This window comes from Trichomycterus rosablanca, chromosome 11 (assembly GCF_030014385.1).
Source record: "Trichomycterus rosablanca isolate fTriRos1 chromosome 11, fTriRos1.hap1, whole genome shotgun sequence".
NCBI lineage: Eukaryota > Metazoa > Chordata > Actinopteri > Siluriformes > Trichomycteridae > Trichomycterus > Trichomycterus rosablanca.
This window is the reverse complement of record NC_085998.1, coordinates 30,903,983-30,924,864: the sequence shown is the minus strand read 5'-3', so window position 1 is coordinate 30,924,864 and position 20,882 is coordinate 30,903,983. Positions and strand designations below refer to the sequence as shown.

Below are 20,882 nucleotides of genomic sequence, written 5' to 3'. Positions count from 1 at the left end.
GTAGCTGTCTGACGGCTAGGGAGCAGGCAGCGCGTCTCATATTCAAGGCCTTGATTTCATTACGCCACCGCCAGACAGGCGAACGGGTTGGGGAAGCGACGAGGCCTGTGTCACGGCATATTATTTCCCACCAGAAACACGTCCCCGCTATTCCGGAGCTCGGCGAGGCTCGGCGAGGCTCGCTGACGCTCCCCACGACCGCTTTCACGTCACGTCCGTGACTAAACACCTCTTCAATCAAAGCCTGATTGAACACTTTATATAATAAAGTTCTTTATTTTCTCTCACGCGCGCTTATGCAAAACGAGCCGCCGTCAGGCCGTCAAACCTTCTTTCTTTCTTTCGTCTCGCCCTCTCTTTCTCTCTCTGGCTCACCCCCACCTCGCACGCTTTCTGCTCGTTAAGGAGAGGCCCTTGATTAATCTGCGAGGAAGCAGATGCCCCTGCAGGGCCGCTTTCAGCGTTTCATTAATTACCGCGATTGTAATAATGGGCATTGTGTTGGTGTACAGCGTGTTAGCTTTAAAACACCACTCTCCTGCGGGACACCTCTGACTCCGGAGCGGCCTGAGAGCAGCAAAATACACATACACACCTACACAATACACATACACACCTACACAATACACACATGACTTGGTATTCTGCTGTTCTGAACTCAACACCGACGGTTCGACACAAACATGAAGACGAGATAAGAGGCGGGAATTAGTATGTAGCGTTCAAGATACCACACTAAACCGAACTGTATTGTACCCTACATTCCCCAAGCTGCTATTAAATGCACAGATCACTTTACATTCTGTACATAAAATCAATACAATCTGTGCAATCATTTTAATTACTTTGGTACCTGGTACCAAAATACACCGATCAGCCATAACATTAAAACCACCTCCTTGTTTCTACACTCTCTGTCCATTTTATCAGCTCCACTTACCATATAGAAGCACGTTGTAGTTCTACAATTACTGATTGTAGTCCATCTATTTATCTGCATGTTTTGTAAGTCCACTCACTGTCCACTCTATTAGATACTCCCACCTAGTTGGTCCATCTTGTAGATTGAAAGTCAGAGACGATCGCTCATCTATTGCTGCTGTTTGAGTTGGTCACAGGACGCTGCCCATGGGGCGCTGTTGGCTGGATATTTTTGGTTGGGGGACTATTCTCAGTCCAGCAGGGACAGTGAGGTGCTTAAAAACTCCATCAGTGTATGTAGAGATTGCTCGAGGGCCCAACAGTGGCAACCTGGCAGGACCGCGGGGCTTGAACCAGCGACTTTTTGATTACTAGTCCAGTACCTTAACCACTAGAACTGCTCTTGTATAGCTCCAATGACAATAATAATAATCTGTCATAACTTAATAATCGGAAAGTTGGTTAAGAAGGTTTAAGTCCCACCACCACCACCAAGTTGCCACTGATGGGCCCCTGAGCAAGGCCCTTAACCCTCAAGTGCTCAAACTGTAAGCTGCTTTGGATAAAAGCATCTGCTAAATGTAAAACTAACATAAATGTAGGTACAACAAGACGGTGAGAAAAGCTTTATTTGTTTATTTTTTGCGCTATTGGCAACCCGAAAAGTGCACTTTTCTTTCTTATATACACACACTATCATGCTATCAGCAGGTCGGGCACCTATATGGACAATGATTGGCTCTTCCGAAAGGTGGGATTGCCGGAGGGGATTCCTCATAACCAGTGCAGTTATGACCTCTGCTGGCTGAATAATGCCACCTTTATAATGAGATGGGGGATAACAGAGCTGCATGACTCTCCGTGCCCGATACATATCTCTATATAAATTGGCCTCATGCAGGAGAAAAGAAGTGGTTGGCTGCAGAACATGTGTCAGAGGGTGCATGAGTTTTTTTTTTTAATGTTGTTGATAGGAGTTTTAAGCTCATTATTTATGTACTTAGCTTTGTGAATGATCAGTGCTGCAACAGCGTTTCTTATACCACGCAGCTGAAAAGATTAATATGATTAATTATAGTCTGACAGCGTATTCGATCTCAAATCCTACCCGGGAACCTGAAATCTGGCAACCCAGAGTGACTAACACTCTCACCTAGCACTTTGACACCTATTTATTACATACACTGATTATTTTAGAATCTTTACCTTCCATACAAAGGTGCTTTGTAGGTATAGAATTACACCCTGTGCCCCTTTTGTTCCTCGGTGCACTTTGTCACCCCCCTGTACCACATATATCAATCAAAAAAAGCCTCCCATGGAACCCCTACTGACCGGATGACGTTAGGTGTTGGAGCGTTCTTAGCACCGCAATGACACTAACATGATAATGACACGGTAGTGTGTGTTGTAGTTGTATGAGTGTGTCAAGTGCAGCATTGTTGTTCAGATTTTTAAATACTGTTTAAACTTACTGGCCAATTTATTAGGAACACACACCTTGCTAGCACTCAATAGGCGTAGAGTTAGATGCACTATGTGTTAAACTTCCACTAGTCTTCTATCAGTACAGACTTCCTGATCACATGATACTATTGTCTTTATATTTTTGGAGCACTGATCTCCTCACTAAATTGAAAAAGAGGTAATAAAAATTCCACAACACACACTACCATGGTATTGTAATTGCAATGCTGAGAATGGTTCATCCAAATAACATCTGGTCAGTGGGGGGTACTATGGGGACCATATGGACTGATAATTACACATCTGTATGGTATATGTATGCAGCAGGTAGGTGTTCCTAATAAAGTGCATTAGATACAGAATTATTATAATTACTGTGCAGTTCAAACATGGACCGCTGAAAAAACACAACCTGACAACACTGTTGACTGAAGGTGCAGGTTGATACTACAGACCCAGTACTTGGGAGTGCTGTAGGAGGGAAATGAGGGTGGTATTGTTTGCCTACCTGCAGGGCAGTGGTTGGTGCGGTGCTCTGTCAGGTCAGCCAGACAATCGAAGTCTTGTTGACAGTTGTCACAGGTGAAGATGGACTCATCGTCCAGATCCTCCTCTCCTACTCTGTCGTCATGGCTGGTCACACTCTGCTCACCGTCCTCCCCTCCGGCCTTGTCCTTACTGTCAGACTCCTTCTCAGGCACGGCTGCTTTTACACACACAGAAACAACGACACAATCCATCCATGTTACTGTAGAGCATAGAGTAATAAAGACAGACCCAAACAGCAAAACTAGATACTGGCTACTGTTGGGCCCCTAAGCAAGGCCCTTACACCTTGTTTTCTTGAACTGTATGCAGTCGTGATTTAAGTTGCTTTTGATATAAGCATATGTACAAAAGTGTGTCAACACCATGAGCTTGTCGGACCTCCCATACTAAAGCCAAACGCAGTACGGTCTATATTATATTATACTATGCTATAATATACTAAACTATACTACACTATTACTACACTATACTGTTTTAAATTTACTATACTTTATTGTACTGTACTATACTATACAATACTATACTTCACTCACTATACTATAATCGTATACTTTACTCACTACACTATACTATAATCTACTACACTATACTAAACTATACTACACTATTACTATACTATACAAACTGTACTAAACTATGCTTTACTCGATATACAACAATCACTATACTTTACTCACTACACTATACTATACTATACTATAATCTACTACACTATACTAAACTATACTACACTATTACTATACTATACAAACTGTACTAAACTATGCTTTACTCGATATACAACAATCACTATACTTTACTCACTACACTATACTCACTATAATATAATCTACAATATTATACTATACTGTTACTACACTGTAATATTTTAAACTATACTATACTTTACTCGCTATACTACAATCACTATACTTTAGTCAATACACTATACTCACCATACTATATTCTACTATACTAAACTATACTGTACTATTTTAGACTATACTGTACTTTACCGTACTGTACTAAACTATACTTAACTTACTATACTACAATCACTATACTTTACTCACTACACTATACTCACTATACTATAATCTACTATATTATACTATACTAAACTATACTACACTATTACTATACTGTAATATCTTAAACTATACTATACTTTACCAAACTATACTTTACCAAACTATACTACAATCACTATACTTTAATCACTACACTATACTCACCATACTATATTCTACTATACTAAACTATACTCTACTTTACCGTACTGTACTAAACTACACTTAACTCACTATACTACAACCACTATACTTTAATCACTACACTATACTCACTATACTATAATCTACTAGACTATACAGAACTGTACTGCACTACATTATACTTTGCTGCACTGTAGCATACTATTTAACACTATACTTTACTGCACTACACTATACTTTACTCAATACACTATACTCACCATACTATATTCTACTAGACTATAAAGAACTATATTTTACTGCACTACACTATACTTTACTGTACTGTACTATACTATACTTTACTTACTATACTATAATCACTATACTTTACACAATGCGCTATACTCAATATACTATAATCTACTAGACAGTACAGAACTATACTTTATTGCACTACACTATACTTTACTGTACTATACTAACACAGATTGAACAAAATGGCCCTAGTTGTAAGTCAGTAAGTAAAACTAAATCAACCTTAAAGTAGCAGTGAGTGTGTTGGTCCAAGTGTCGCCAGAGCAACAGCAGCCCTGACCAGGACCCAGCAGTTATTAAAGAAGAATATAAACAAATGAATGTTATCCAGGCGTGTCTTATTTAGCCCATAAACAAGAGATCAACACGGAATGGTAAACATTTAAATCGGCGCACCTGTACCGATAACAATTGGATTATAAGTGTAACATCATAGCATAACATCACACATGGAGTCCTGGCAGTCCTGAAAGCAGACCTGCGCCACACACCCGCTCGCCGCACCAACATCCACCAGCCCAATCCTCCTTCTGCCATTGTGGCTCCATTTTCACACCTTATTATCACATTAAACGCTGCGCTCTGAAAGGACTGCACATGAGACCGCAAAGAGAGCGCAGGAAAAAAAGAAAGAAATGAGAGACGTAGACGTATAAAAAGAGGTTAATAAAATAGGATTCAAAAGTTTATGGACATTTAGTTTAAGGTAATAAGAAAGGAATCAAAAAGCAAGAAAAAAGGAATATGCTGGAGCATGAATTCAGCGAAAAAAGGGGGAGAAAAGAGGAATTAAAAAGAGGAGGAGGGCAGTGCTGTGGCTCCCCTGGGTTAAACATCCTGTCTAATCATCCTGGACTTGTGCAATCAGAGGGGAAGCAGGAGGTGGCCATTCCTGCGCTTGCTACACTCTGATCAGCGGCTCTAATTTGCCCGGGAACTATAGCGCTAATCGCTAATGGAGCCTGGAGCCCGGGAGAGGGCCCGGCGAGAGCCGATGGATCACTTTGGGCACTGGCCCAGTTCGGACTGCGGGAAGCTGGATTGGAGACGAGAGGGGAGGGGTGCGGTGTGGTGTTGTATTTTCGAGCACGGAGGGTGCTCAGGTGCTCTAGATTCGCGCCGTCCATCCGGTGGGGGTGAAGGTGGGAGCGTTTGGAGGGTTGGAGGTTTGGGGTGGGGGGGTGATATGGCCATCTGTCCAGTCGTGAGAGTGCCGTCTGGACAGGGAGGAAAAGGCCCCTAACTGACACTACAGTAATAGTGGTCCTGAGCTGATGTTTCACACACCAACACACACTTACACACACACATACACACACACACACACAAAGTGAGCTAACGTTACTATTTCATCCATGAGAGGTTCTAATCTCGGCGCAAATGGATAGTGCATAGACACTAACTCACTTACACACACTCTCAAACACACACCATCGTTCCCCCAGGTACCCTGATGCCAGAGGTATGGGCACTGCCAACCCAGGCACATGCCAGCACAACCTGCTACCATAGCAACAAGGGAGGAGCCAGATGGGACCCCGCTCCGGCCCTTGCTACCTCTCTTCCTCTCTTCCCTCCATCTTTTCCGTTCGAAACCAGCCTGGCTCGTGTAACTTCAGTCCGCAGGACAGCAGCCGGAATATAAAAGCTCTTGGCACTGGTCTTTCCCAGCCACAAACCTCCGGTAAATGCTAAGCTCATTCGCTCACCCAGTCTGTTTCACCTCCATTTTTCCCGCCTGCCATCATTCCCCTATCCTCTCTAAAGGGGGGAGGTGGTCTCATGAGGGGGTCTCCACAACATACTCCATTTAGACTGCTATCTCGCTCTCGGTGTGTTCTAGATTGATAGACATGTGTTGGGCACCCCAGCTGCACCCTTGCTAACTCCAGACGAGGCCCTGTTATTAACACACACACACACACACACACACACACACACACACACACATGATCTATTACTGGGCACTGGTGAGGATTTATCTATGGGTCTGTCTGAAAAGCTAGTGAGCTGCCTTGCTGCCTACTGCCTACCTGGACAGCTGCCTGAGTAGAGAGGATTCCAATAAGACATCGACTTACAGTGTATCACAAAAGTGAATACACCCCTCACATTTCTGCAGATATTGAAGTATATCTTTTCATGGGACAACACTGACTAAATGACACTTTGACACAATGAAAAGTAGTCTGTGTGCAGCTTATATAACAGTGTAAATTTATTCTTCCCTCAAAATAACTCAATATACAGCCATTAATGTCTAAACCACCGGCAACAAAAGTGAGTACACCCCTTAGTGAAAGTTCCTGAAGTGTCAATATTTTGTGTGGCCACCATTATTTCCCAGAACTGCCTTAACTCTCCTGGGCATGGAGTTTACCAGAGCTTCACAGATTGCCACTGGAATGCTTTTCCACTCCTCCATGACGACATCACGGAGCTGGCGGATATTCGAGACTTTGCGCTCCTCCACCTTCCGCTTGAGGATGCCCCAAAGATGTTCTATTGGGTTTAGGTCTGGAGACATGCTTGGCCAGTCCATCACCTTTACCCTCAGCCTCTTCAATAAAGCAGTGGTCGTCTTAGAGGTGTGTTTGGGGTCATTATCATGCTGGAACACTGCCCTGCGACCCAGTTTCCGGAGGAAGGGGATCATGCTCTGCTTCAGTATTTCACAGTACATATTGGAGTTCATGTGTCCCTCAATGAAATGTAACTCCCCAACACCTGCTGCACTCATGCAGCCCCAGACCATGGCATTCCCACCACCATGCTTGACTGTAGGCATGACACACTTATCTTTGTACTCCTCACCTGATTGCCGCCACACATGCTTGAGACCATCTGAACCAAACAAATTAATCTTGGTCTCATCAGACCATAGGACATGGTTCCAGTAATCCATGTCCTTTGTTGACATGTCTTCAGCAAACTGTTTGCGGGCTTTCTAGTGTAGAGACTTCAGAAGAGGCTTCCTTCTGGGGTGACAGCCATGCAGACCAATTTGATGTAGTGTGCGGCGTATGGTCTGAGCACTGACAGGCTGACCCCCCACCTTTTCAATCTCTGCAGCAATGCTGACAGCACTCCTGCGCCTATCTTTCAAAGACAGCAGTTGGATGTGACGCTGAGCACGTGCACTCAGCTTCTTTGGACGACCAACGCGAGGTCTGTTCTGAGTGGACCCTGCTCTTTTAAAACGCTGGATGATCTTGGCCACTGTGCTGCAACTCAGTTTCAGGGTGTTGGCTATCTTCTTGTAGCCTTGGCCATCTTCATGTAGCGCAACAATTCGTCTTTTAAGATCCTCAGAGAGTTCTTTGCCATGAGGTGCCATGTTGGAACTTTCAGTGACCAGTATGAGAGAGTGTGAGAGCTGTACTACTAAATTGAACACACCTGCTCCCTATGCACACCTGAAACCTAGTTACACTAACAAATCACATGACATTTTGGAGGGAAAATGACAAGCAGTGCTCAATTTGGACATTTAGCGGTGTAGTCTCTTAGGGGTGTACTCACTTTTGTTGCCGGTGGTTTAGACATTAATGGCTGTATATTGAGTTATTTTGAGGGAAGAATAAATTTAAACTGTTATATAAGCTGCACACAGACTACTTTTCATTGTGTCAAAGTGTCATTTTGTCAGTGTTGTCCCATGAAAAGATATACTTAAATATCTGCAGAAATGTGAGGGGTGTACTCACTTTTGTGATACACTGTATAAGGCAGATTATATAGACGCACTACTTACACAGCGATTTTTTTGCTTGCCAAGCTAACACAGTTAGTCTCAGGCCATTCAAACCAATAGGCTGAGGTGGCACAACCAGCTAGCATGCCAGTTAATATCTCCCTCTGTGTACCAGAACGGCTTGTCACTGACGAGCCAGAATTTGCAAATAAATTACAAGTTTACACCTTTATAAATATAAAAAATCAATGAGAATTTATTCACATTTGAAAAGAACTTTGTTCGATGCTCCGGATTCGTCCACCATATTTGTAATTTTATGTGAGAAAAGTTGTGCCGCACACAGAATGCTGGGATTGCCGTCACTGCTAGAGAAGCATCGGATGCTCCCTCGTTATTCAGTCAGATTATCATTTAGAATTAAGGCACCTCAGTAGGCAGCATTTTAAGGTATCTAAAAATTCACAAAGGAATTTGTAGGATGACGTAAAATGCGTCTATGTAGAGAGATCACTCTGTTTTCTGACAGACCATGGGTGTGTTTGAAAACCTAGGGAGCTGCCTTGCTGTCTTATTGCCTACATAGGCAGCAGCCTCAGTAGAGAGGATTGTAATAAGTCATTGACTTATATGGCATGTTTTTCGAATTAGCTACTTAGACAGCGATTCCATCAGTTTTCGCTAACTAAGGTAACAGAGTTAGCTTTATGCCATTTGAACCAATGGGATGGGGTGGCACAACGCACTAGCATGTCAACATCTCCCTTTGTGTACCGAAAACGGGTAAATTCACTGTCAAGCCCGAATTTGCAAATAAATACAGTTGTGCAAGTTTATACAAATTAAAAATCCGTCAGAAAAGTTGTGCCACACTGAATGCTAAGATTGCCTTCACTGCTAAGGATGCAACGCAAGCTCCCTCATTCTTGAGTCAAAATAGCGTTGAAATTTTGAGATACCTCACTAAGGAGCACATTAAGGCATCTAGGATTTTGAACAGCCTCCTTCTCATGGGCGCTTGTAGGATGACGTAAAATGCTGTCTATGTAGAGAGCTCACTAGATTTTCGAACACACCCCATATGTGTGCGCCCATGTGAAAAAGCAGGGTAAGGTGGGTAATATTAAGAAAATGATATCGCAACACCTTTTCAGTTTAATGCTCACTTTATCCTAACCATCCAACCTTTTCAAAGCACCTCCAATGAGACAAACTGTTTGATATGATGTAGTAAAAGCAAACAATGCTTAACGTAAACAATGCTGAACGTGAACAAAGCTTAACGTAAATAAAGCTTAACGTAAACAAAGCTTAACGTAAATAAAGCTTAACGTAAATAAAGCTTAACGTGAACAAAGCTTAACGTAAATAAAGCTTAACGTAAATAAAGCTTAATGTGAACAAAGCTTAACGTAAATAAAGCTTAACGTGAACAAAGCTTAACGTAAATAAAGCTTAGCATGAACAAAGCTTAACGTAAATAAAGCTTAACGTAAACAAAGCTTAACGTAAATAAAGCTTAACGTAAATAAAGCTTAACGTGAACAAAGCTTAACGTAAATAAAGCTTAACGTAAATAAAGCTTAATGTGAACAAAGCTTAACGTAAATAAAGCTTAACGTGAACAAAGCTTAACGTAAATAAAGCTTAGCATGAACAAAGCTTAACGTAAATAAAGCTTAACGTAAATAAAGCTTAATGTGAACAAAGCTTAACGTAAATAAAGCTTAACGTGAACAAAGCTTAACGTAAATAAAGCTTAGCATGAACAAAGCTTAACGTAAATAAAGCTTAACGTAAACAAAGCTTAACGTAAATAAAGCTTAACGTAAATAAAGCTTAACGTGAACAAAGCTTAACGTAAATAAAGCTTAACGTAAATAAAGCTTAATGTGAACAAAGCTTAACGTAAATAAAGCTTAACGTGAACAAAGCTTAACGTAAATAAAGCTTAGCATGAACAAAGCTTAACGTAAATAAAGCTTAACGTGAACAAAGCTTAACGTGAACAAAGCTTAACGTAAATAAAGCTTAACGTAAATAAAGCTTAACGTGAACAAAGCTTAACGTGAACAAAGCTTAACGTAAACAAAGCTCACAGACAATGACCAAAAATGAGGTTTGAACCCTTGAACCAAGTTGCTGTGTGGCACCCTCATGCCTCTTGATACTTTGGTACTTTAACTCGCCCCTAGGTGTGTGTGACCCCTCGACCGACATTATCGTTCATCAGAGCTAGTGCTGGGTGTTCCCCGCATCACCGTGTAAGCTCGATGACCTTGACCTGACAAAGAAATGAAGCCACCGAACACTGAACAGAACAATGACACGCCCGCTTAAACGCACCCACACATGCTTTCATACCTCCAGACCTTTGTGTGTTTTAATCAGTAATTTACCGTGGGGTGTGCGCAGCCGCCCGTCCCGAGCGGGAGCGGTGTGTTAATGAGAGTACGGGGGTCCCGTAGGAGCTTTTTTCCCCCCCACCACCACCGCAGATCACCTCATGGTTCCCCCCTTGCCAGCTGGAGCCTTGGCCTTCTCTCTGCATTGGGCCATTATCTCTGAGTCACAGCCCGTCCCAGAGCCAGAAGCCTTCACACACACATGCTCACACACACACAGTATACACTCGAGACGCTAGCTTGTCAACAAGAACTAATAAGTAGCAAATAAACGACTAACAAATGACATATTTGATCAGAATAATAAAAAATCCAACATTATTATTAAAATTACATTCATTTGTTGCTTCTATTAATGTGTCGTGCTCTTATTTTGAGTATTTATTATATTTTGTAGGATTTAACTCCATGATTTACACTTTTTTGTATCTCCAATTCACCTAACTGCATGTCTTGGACTGCGGAGGAAACCCAAGCAGACATTGGAAGAACATGCGAACTCCACACCTAAAGGACCCAGACCGCTCCACCTTGGAATCAAACCCAGAAAGAAAAAAGCTGGCAACCTAGAAGGTTAGACCTGCAGGTACTGTAGATCTACTTGATGTCTCTAAAGGATAAAAAGTTATTAAATAATGTATTTTATTGGGGGGGGGGGGGGTATTTTCTCGATATCTGCCGCCCCTTCTCTCACCGTCTCTCTCTCAGGGAAGACAAACAGTCATGTTTGTGTGGGGTAATTAGATGAGGAGAAGTGAATTAGTAGAATCCACAGAGCAGCCATGTAGCTCGGCACAGCCCCGCCTTGCAGGGACCTGCTAATTACCCCTCGTTAGGTTGATATGTTTTCCCCCCTTCTTTTTACAGTGCGGCACTGCCTTTATCATAAGAGAAATAATTAGCCTTGTACCGATGCTGAGCTTTATGGACTATAAGAGGCATCCTTGGCGACGAGGGGCCGACAAAACCAAACCGAACATTCCATGACGCGTTAGAAGAAACTAAACGGCGAAGTAACAGGAGGTACAGAGGACAGCGGGTCAAGCAATCAGATTTAAATTATTTTAGTTAGGAAAGTTTAGGATGTTCAGTGCATTAACGATGTTTAACAATATGATGCAGATCAGCCAGTCCAGTATTTGTGGGTCACTGTGCATGACGTAATTATTGTGATAATTGTGAAGCATAGTAAAAGGGGAAACCCAGGCATCACCTTCGGTGGAGCAGACACAGCTACATGATGATACAACATAATTATTTTATTATTGGGATTTACTGTGACCATGACTGTTGGAGCGGACCTGAGTATGGACAGTAGAGATAGAGCCATATCAAACTATTATTTGAATCAGATTTACAGAAGGTTAAGTTCAGTTCTTTCACCCTGGTCTATCAACAGTGGGCATTTCCATCCTGAGTTTGATGGTTGCCATGGCTTCAGTGGTAGGAGAGGTCAGATATGGGTTTAATAATCAAGACTTTATTTTTGCTACCTCAAAATGTGTTATTTTTTAAGTACTATTACAGAAGAAGTTGAGGTATGTGTAACTACAATGTTATTACTATTAACCAAATCTTATTGGTATGTGTAACTACAATGTTATTACCATAAACCAAACATAACTGGTATGTGTAACTACCGTGTTATTACCATTAACTAAGCATTATTGGTATGTGTAACTACTGTGTTATTACTATTAACCAAACCTCATTGGTATGGGCAACTATCACTTTATTACCATTAAACCAACCTTATTGGTATGTGTAACTACCATGTTATTACTATTAACCACACATTATCAGTATGTGTAACTACTGTATTATTACCACTAACTAAATATAACTGCTTTGTAACACTACTATGTTATTACTATTAAGCAAACATTATCAGTATGTGTACCTACCATGTTATTACCAATAATTAAATCTTATTAGTATGTATATCTACAATGTTATTACCATTAACCACACACCATTGTGTAACTACTATTTTATTACAGTTAACCAAACACAATTGGTATATGTAACTACCATGTTATTACTATTAACCACACATTATCAGTATGTGTAACTACTGTATTATTACCACTAACCAAACATACCTGTTTTGTAACACTACTATGTTATTACTATTAAGCAAACATTATCAGTATGTGTACCTACCATGTTATTACCATTAATTAAATCTTATTAGTATGTATATCTACAATGTTATTACTATTAACCAAACATAATTGGCATGTGTAATTACCATTTTATTACCATTTATTAATCTTATTAGCATGTGTCAATACCGTGTTATTAAAATTATCCAGACCTTATTGGTTTGTGTAACTACCATGTTAGTGTTGTTTCAGTGCTGGGATTGGCTTACCACAAAAATATTTGGTCAGTGAAAGTCTTTTTAATTGATAAACAGGGTAGAGTGAGGTGACAAAGTCTACAGATTACTGTAATTGTAATTCCAGGGCTCTAGAGTGCGACCAATTTGGTCGCACATGCGACCTAATTTCTCAATGGTGCGACTAAAAAAAATCTCAGGTCGCACCGGTGCGACCAGGCGTCCGAGGGAAAAAAACAACAACAACAGACACACATTAGGCCAGTATCATGGTCTAAACCAATCAGAGATAGTGAAGGGCGGGACAATATTGTAGCGGTGATATGTGAGCGACATTCAGCTCAGCCAATCAGAATGCAGCACCAGGTATATACACGTGCGTTTGGACTCGCCGGATGTCCCCAGAATGGAAGTTCGGGTTCTGGAGCTCGGCGGTGTAAAGTGTTGTAACGCTCACTTAAGTCCTGACTAAACAGTTAAAGTGACTCGACCCTGTCGTGTGCCTTTATTCCCACACCTCCACCACCGCACAGCAAAAGACCCGCAGCATCCCCACCGGACAGCGGCTAGGTGAGCCGACCCTCTACAGTAGCAAGGGGCTAATGCTAGCGGTAAAGTGCCGCGATAGTGAAAGTAAAAACACGACAATATTTTCGTTAAGTAAAATATAAAAATAACTAAAAGACCAAAATATATTACAATACATGTAGTCAAAATACGCAGTGAGTGCACCGCAAGCGATTTTGGGAATCTGTGTAAAAGATTCAGTAAAGCCGATAATATAATGCACTGCATTTAAGATTACACTCTAACACACACACAAACATATACATATCATTTTAAATATACACACACATATAAATAGATATACACACATACATACACATTTACTCTATTATTTTTATAATTTTTATAAGTGTGCTATAATTAGTCTGTAATACTATAATTAACTGTAAAGAAGACAGTGGCCGGCAATAGTATATTTGTGACTGGTTCTAATACATTTCGAATTGAAAGGCTGAAAAAGCCCAATGCATCTATAAAACACATTACATGCCGCGATAAATGCACTGCCCAAGTGTCCCCTCTCCCCACTGCCCTTCATTGTCAGGCAGCAGAAAACAGATCATCAGACGAGGCCATGTTGACCAGATTGTTAGTTATTTCCAAGTCAATATTGCCTGTATGGACAGTGATTAAAAAAAAAAAAAAAAGTGAACCTGTAAAACTGCGGTGTTAAATGCGATGCGGTCGAAAATTTGGGTGCACCTAACTTTTGTGCTGGTGCACCTAAGAAAAAAAGTTAGGTGCACCAGTGCAACCAGTGCAAAACGTTAGTCTAGAGCCCTGTAATTCTATACCCACAATGCTCAGAATGGATGATGACTGCATGTATAAGAAAGGTAAACCCTAAAAAAGATGACCAGTGATGTCCCCACAATTGAAATTAATCAATGAATAAAAGTTGGGGTGGCCGTGCATTACTTATTATGTGTTTAGTGTGTGTGTGTGTGTGTGTGTGTGTGTGTGTGTGCGTGTTTTACTGGTATTTTGCAGTTTTGTTTTGATGTCATAATGTACTTGATCAAAAAGCATTAATAACCCCTGCTTTTAAATATTTTGCACATAAAAACACACATATACTTGCACTAAGCCACACACACATTTTGATTAAACAGGACCATCAACAAGCTGCTCTGCACTGGAAAAAATTTGCTCCAACTTCAACAAGACCTCTGCACTTTTTTCCTATAAAAACATCTATAGTACAAGCCTTCCTTTCAAACTCCACCTCACACACACACACACACACACACGGGAGTGTAAAACGGATCAGCTGAGGTAATAGTGTGTCAGTGTGCTACAGACTGAAAAAAATTTCTCTTCCTCAAGAATATGAGTCAGATGGCAGCTTCACTCTGTGCTTGACTAGAGATGTCTGATGTTACCTGATCTGACTGAATCCATTACCTGTACTGTCTCTAAAAACTACCTCTGGCCTACTGACCGAGTAAAACAAGCAAAGACAAGACAAGAGTTCTTGAGTTACCAAACACACCCTTTAGAGGGTGTGTGTATCCACGAGGACAAAAAGTATGTTTAAAGCATGGTACCACTGTCAGAGTCTGTATTTATTCCCACACAAGAGTGCCAGAAGAACTAGTAGACCAGTCTAATACTTGGTAGGCACCCTACAGGAGCGTAGGACTGCAGAAACATAACAGGGCATAGACTCTGTAGGCAATGAACACCATACTCTATGCAGAACGGTCCACAATTCTGTTGTATCCACGGCACGTTGCACCCCAGATCTAATGACTTAGGTGGGCATAACAAAACCCCAAGTTCCTCTGACCTTAATTTGGTGTCTCTAGACGTATGTGGTGGCACATTGTCCTGTTGGAAGAGGCCAAACCAATCAGAAGGCGGCACATATAGCGTTCACCTGTGTGAGAGGTTTGTAGACGTACCAGAGGTCCCATGGAATGCCAGCTAAACAAACCCCGAACCATTATGGAGCCACCACCAGCCACTACAGTCCCCTGTTGTACCAGTTTTTCAGGCACTTCAGTGTATATACTGTTTATGTATATATCAAAATTCCAAAAAGTTCCTGTTCCTGTATTACTGCCATGTTACAACTATAACCCTACATTAAGCTACAGATGTTAGAACTTAATACTAGTCTGTAAGGTCTAAAGTCAGGTTACAACATGATTAAACCAGTTAGGACCCAATACCAGACCTTAATTGCTTCAACTGTAATGTGTGATTATAAACACCATCCAGAGATTCAAGTGTTCAAGAAGTTGAGAGATCACATGATTAAAAGGGAAATGGGTATAGGAAAATTTCCAAGACCATGAACACCATTAAGAATCTGGTGTCCAATCTCATCAGGACAACAAATAAAGACCCTACACTCTAAACCCGGATTTGGTATAAATAAATTTTTTGAGCAGTCATTAATTATTCTTTCATGTTTTGTAAAAAAATATTGCCATTACTAATTCAAACTAGTTGTTAGCAATACTGAGTTGAAATATGCAGTGCAATTATCACGTTAAGCAAAGATAACTTAATATGGTAAGTTTTTGAGAGGGAGGGGAGGGGAGGGGAGGGGAGGGGAGGGGCCTGTTTGAAACGGCAGCAGAACGTTGCGTGAAGAGCCCTGGTTTATGGCCGCTGCACCCCGAAGCTGTGGGTTTTGAAATCAGTGTTACTACAAATGGTGAGTATGTAAAGGAACTATATCTTAAATGAGACATTTCTGATAAAAAGAAACTTTTCACTGAGAAGAGGCTGACTCAGCTCGGAACAACGTCAGGTCTTTCTCACAAGCAGCTCGAGTGTGCGAGATGGATGAGGAGAAGTTGATCAACGTGCTGGATTTATTAGATTATAGTCTTTATGAAACGTTGTCAACTTTCTTCGTTTGAACGTGTTAATATAAACAAACCATCCGTCACAGAGCTCCTACTTCAGCCGCGGTGCTTCATTTAGTGTGCTATTACTATTTAGCGTAACAATTTTTTTTTATCGGTTCACAGTTTATAGCGTTAGCACATTCCCCCATGCCGCGTCTTTCGCCACCACGCCTCTCGTTGAATCGTTGTGTAGCAGTAATACAGTTATCGACTTCTTAGTCATTAGCCGAGGCTGATAAATGTTTTGCAGTGGAGTTTACAGAACAGAAGTGCAGCTGTTGAGCTAAAAGTTTTCTTATGCTCTTTTTTTTACAGGTTCTTTTGAAGATGCAGTGGAAGTGTAAGTATTGTGAGTTTATATGTGAAAAACGGGGTTACCTGTTAAAACATTACAGGTTAAAACATGGGGGTTACAATAGAACGGTGCGATTTTCTTGCTTACACCAAGAATGTTTGTGCACATTTAACTCCATTAATGCACTTAAGGTCCACTTATCTAAGATTCATCAGAAAACCTAACATGCACAGCTGTGTAAATCTGTAAATTCTGACCTAATATCCTACTCATGATACATTCTTGTTATTCTTAAAGGCCCATGTGAGAATGAATGGTGGGTGGGATATTGGTCAGGTGTAGTTGGTTAGGGATAAAACAAGTAGGCTAAGAGGGGATGGAACAAAATTGCTGCAGGCCCAGCCACAGTATTAATTAGTTTTGAAATCTGTATTTTTCAGGTGTACATGGAGTTCAACAGGGTTGTGGGCAAGAACCTCAAGCAAGAGTTCTATGAAAGCATTGATCAGCACAGTCTTCGTCTCATTGAGATATTTCAATCTAAGAGAGGCAACATTGGGCAGCTTTTGTCACAGCTATCACAGCAGACTAAGGTTGGTCCATATCCATTATGTCCTTGCATTGTATTGTTTTTCACAGCTTATGTAATGACGTCACTAAAAATGCAACTATACTAGTTGCGCAATCCAATCAAAATTGTGTTTTCTTATTGACCAGTCATTAACTTGTCATTCTACCCACATATGTAACTGTATTGTTATTTTACTCTCCAAAAGACCAAAGAGCCAACTGACATTCGGACACTGGTGCTCAGAGGGCTTCCTATTGTCCTTGGGGACAGTCCCGCAGACTTCTACAAAGAATGCTCTGTAAGTAACCTCTTACTTTATCAAAGAGTATCAAATGTCAGCGTAACCTTGACTTTTCACTATTGTTTTATAGTTTCTGTTTTTGACAAACAACGTGAGCATAGTTTTATATAGTTTTTATAGATGGTTATTTAAAGAAAAATGTGATTATTGTGCTCTTATGTTGTTAGGACTCTGATGACTCATTCGGCTACCTTGACGTTGCTTTGCTCTCCCCATCCCCCCACCTCAGTCCAGCCTCTCTAAAGATCATCATTGAGGGAGAAGTTGTGATGGACAACATTCAAGACCTGCCAAAAGCTATGTGCATTCTGTTTGGACTTACTTACGCCCTGCATCTCAACTATCACAAATCAATGAGGAACACATTCCAGTTCATCCAACAGGTTCTCCTTTCACTGGGCCACAATGAACTAAAACCCAGATTACAAACTCTGAAAAACCAGCTTGCACTGTAAGTAATTGCTATGGCAAGGTTAATGTGAGAAGGCATGGCTGCTTGTTTTTCCAGTGACTTTTTCCCCACTACAGCCTTGTGTCTCTGTATTCATTGTTATTGTCCATTCTTTGACACCAATAGCACCAACAAACCTTGAAAGTTTGCTAAAATACAATACAAATGTCCTTTTGTCACAAGTGATAAAAAAGGAAATGTTAAACAGTTTTGTTAGATTTTGTATTATGTGAGAACTGATTGAAGTTTGTTGTGGGATGGGAATGTCCAGCCACTTGTGTTCTACAGTTCAGGATGTAGACATATTTTCTCAGGACTGCATATTATTGTTCAGTTGACTAGATAAACTTAACACAGTTCATCAGTCAAGTTGATGTTTTAACAGCTTGTATCAAGTTTTAATGTATGTTTTAAAGTGTCCATATTGTTAAATGCTGTGCATACGGGTTCTCAAAACAAACAAAACAAATTACCAAACAGTTTTAATGCCTGTTTTTACTTTTACTTGGCTGACAAATTTGTTATTGACTCCGCAACAAATGAGAACTGCAACATTTTGTCAATAAAATACATTGGAACATTGAAAAGTATTGTTTAATTTCTTTAAAAATTTGTTGAAACAATTTAATGCAAAGTAATCAAGAAATTACAAGAAAACATTAAAGTATTAAACATTTTAAGTAGCAATTAATAATGTTATTATTTGTTATATGATTTTTGTATACTTAAAATATTTATTTTCTACAATTTAAACGTAAGAAAAGAGATAATTTATGTGAACTTATGATTTTGAGTAAAGACTACTAATGTAAACTTGATTTGTCTACTGGATCCACTTAAGAGTCTATGTTAATACGACTTGACTTCATTAGTTTCTGCTTGTGTAAAAACTTAAGTAATTTAAGGCAACGGGTTTCCACGCAATTTTCTAGTAAACTCAACTAATCCGGGATAAGAGTGTAGAAAGCCTATGTAGCTTGGGATAAATGTGTCAGTGGCAACCATAAGAAAACCACGTAACATCATTGACGTACACGGCTCTTGACCAAAAAGCTCTTGACCACTTCAGTTCGTCAAAAGGAAATTGAATAGGCCTGCAGAGTTCTGGGACCCCATGATCTCAAGCAAACTTGGTTAAAGAATCGGTCCTAATATAACCTGGAATTACCTTTTCATTCTCCAGAATTTTCCATTTAGTGTTAAAGCTAACAGCTGCAGCACAACGCCATCAAATCTCAATCATCTGGAAGCTTTTGCATTGAGAAGAATGGGTGAAAATTTCACAAGAGAGGTGTCAGACGCTTGTTAGCACTCAGCATTTTGTTAGATCTGCTAAATATGGTTACTTTTTTTATGTTTCGAGTATGATCAATCATGTCTTCGCTTATTCTGGGCAGCGTCCTGTGACCACTGATGAAGGTCTAGAAGATGACCAACTCAAACAGCAGCAATAGATGAGCGACCGTCTCTGACTTTACATCTACAAGGTGGACCAATTGGGTAGGCGTGTCTAATAGAGCGCTGCTGTGTCTGATCCACTCATACCAGCACAACACACACTAACACACCACCACAATGCGAGTGTCACTGCAGTGCTGAGAATTATCCACCACCTAAATAATACCTGCTCTGTGGTGGTCCTGTGGGGGTCCTGACCATTGAAGAACAGGGTGAAAGGGGGCTAACAAAGCATGTAGAGAAATAGATGGACTACAGTCAGTAATTGTAGAACTACGAAGTGCTTCTATATGGTAAGTGGAGCTGATAAAATGGACATTGAGTGTAGAAACAAGGAGGTGGTTTTAATGTTATGGCTGATCAGTGTGTATATGATTATATGAAAAACAAAGGAGTCAAAAGATGTCAAATTAAAGGTAACTGGATTAGTATCAAGCATCTCTTTAATCCCAGTACTGGTACTAATCCCAGCACAAAAAAAAGAAGAAGCAAAAGTCAGACACCAAACGTCGTTTCTGATTGAGTACATCTGAGGTAGGCGCAAAACTGTGCAAATGCGATTTTAAACCCGAACCATTACTCCAAGCTTGATGTTGGACAGGGTTGTGCTGACATATTTACTGGGGCTAGGGAAGGATGGGACAGGGCCCCTGATGGCCCATCGCCTGAGCAGGTGCAGGCAAAGTGTGTATGTGTGCATACGAGTGTGTGTACTCGACGCCTCTGGGGAGAGCAGGCCCTAACGCAGTAAACACAGGGACCTATTTAAAGCAGGCCTTACTCTGGTTCTACCGGCCCGCGCTTGCTATGTTTCCACAATACAACAACGGCCCCTAGAGACCCCCCTCCACCTTCCTCCTTCCTTCCAAAATGCAGTGTACTCAGCCTATTCTCCCATGAGGGGCCCGGCACCCAATGCCTACACATCCTCAGAGACGGCGCGAGGGTGAGGGAGATGATGAAAGAGAGCGTCATGGAAGGAAGAGAATTAAAACAGAACATGAACAGGATGACAGCTGCTCACCGAGGCCGTCACCTGTTTCGGGAGACGGGATTCGGGAGACGGGATGGTACACAGTACACAGATACACACATAGACGAGCGCTAATAATAAGTACGTACAGCCACGCACGGCAGACACACACCTCCCCTTCACACATTAGAACTGTTTTCCTGGGGCTGCCTTGGGGAAATTAAAAATATATTATGGACCTCCAGAGGTTCATGCAAGGAGATGGAGAGAAAAAAAAGGGAGATGAATGAGGAAGAAAGAGGGAGATCTAGCCCGTGTCCTCTTTTCTAAACTGTCCACTGTATCACAGAGAGCAGGTCGGACTGAATCGGTAGAGGTGTGGAACGAAGGGTCATCATTTCTCCTACTTCTATCCGGAGAAGTAAAAACACCTCGGTCTCCCCAGATGCTGTCTGGCTTGGGCTCAGGCTACACCCGGAGAGATGCTGTGCGTCTTCGGCCACAAGACTGAGAGTGATTAATATCCTACTTTGTGCAA

At 41.1% G+C, this 20,882-nt stretch overlaps 1 protein-coding gene across 3 annotated transcripts in view; it reads right to left on the bottom strand.

Annotated features, from left to right (window-relative positions):
* znf423 (zinc finger protein 423) overlaps positions 1–20,882 on the bottom strand; it is a 245,230-nt gene that overhangs the window by 172,078 nt on the left and 52,270 nt on the right. For 2 of the 3 annotated variants that reach the window (XM_063004163.1, XM_063004165.1), the window contains exon 3: positions 2,897–3,094. In XM_063004163.1, the coding sequence (XP_062860233.1) occupies positions 2,897–3,094 (198 nt within the window). The remainder of the gene's footprint in view (positions 1–2,896; positions 3,095–20,882) is intronic. The other variant, XM_063004164.1, reaches the window with a different exon arrangement.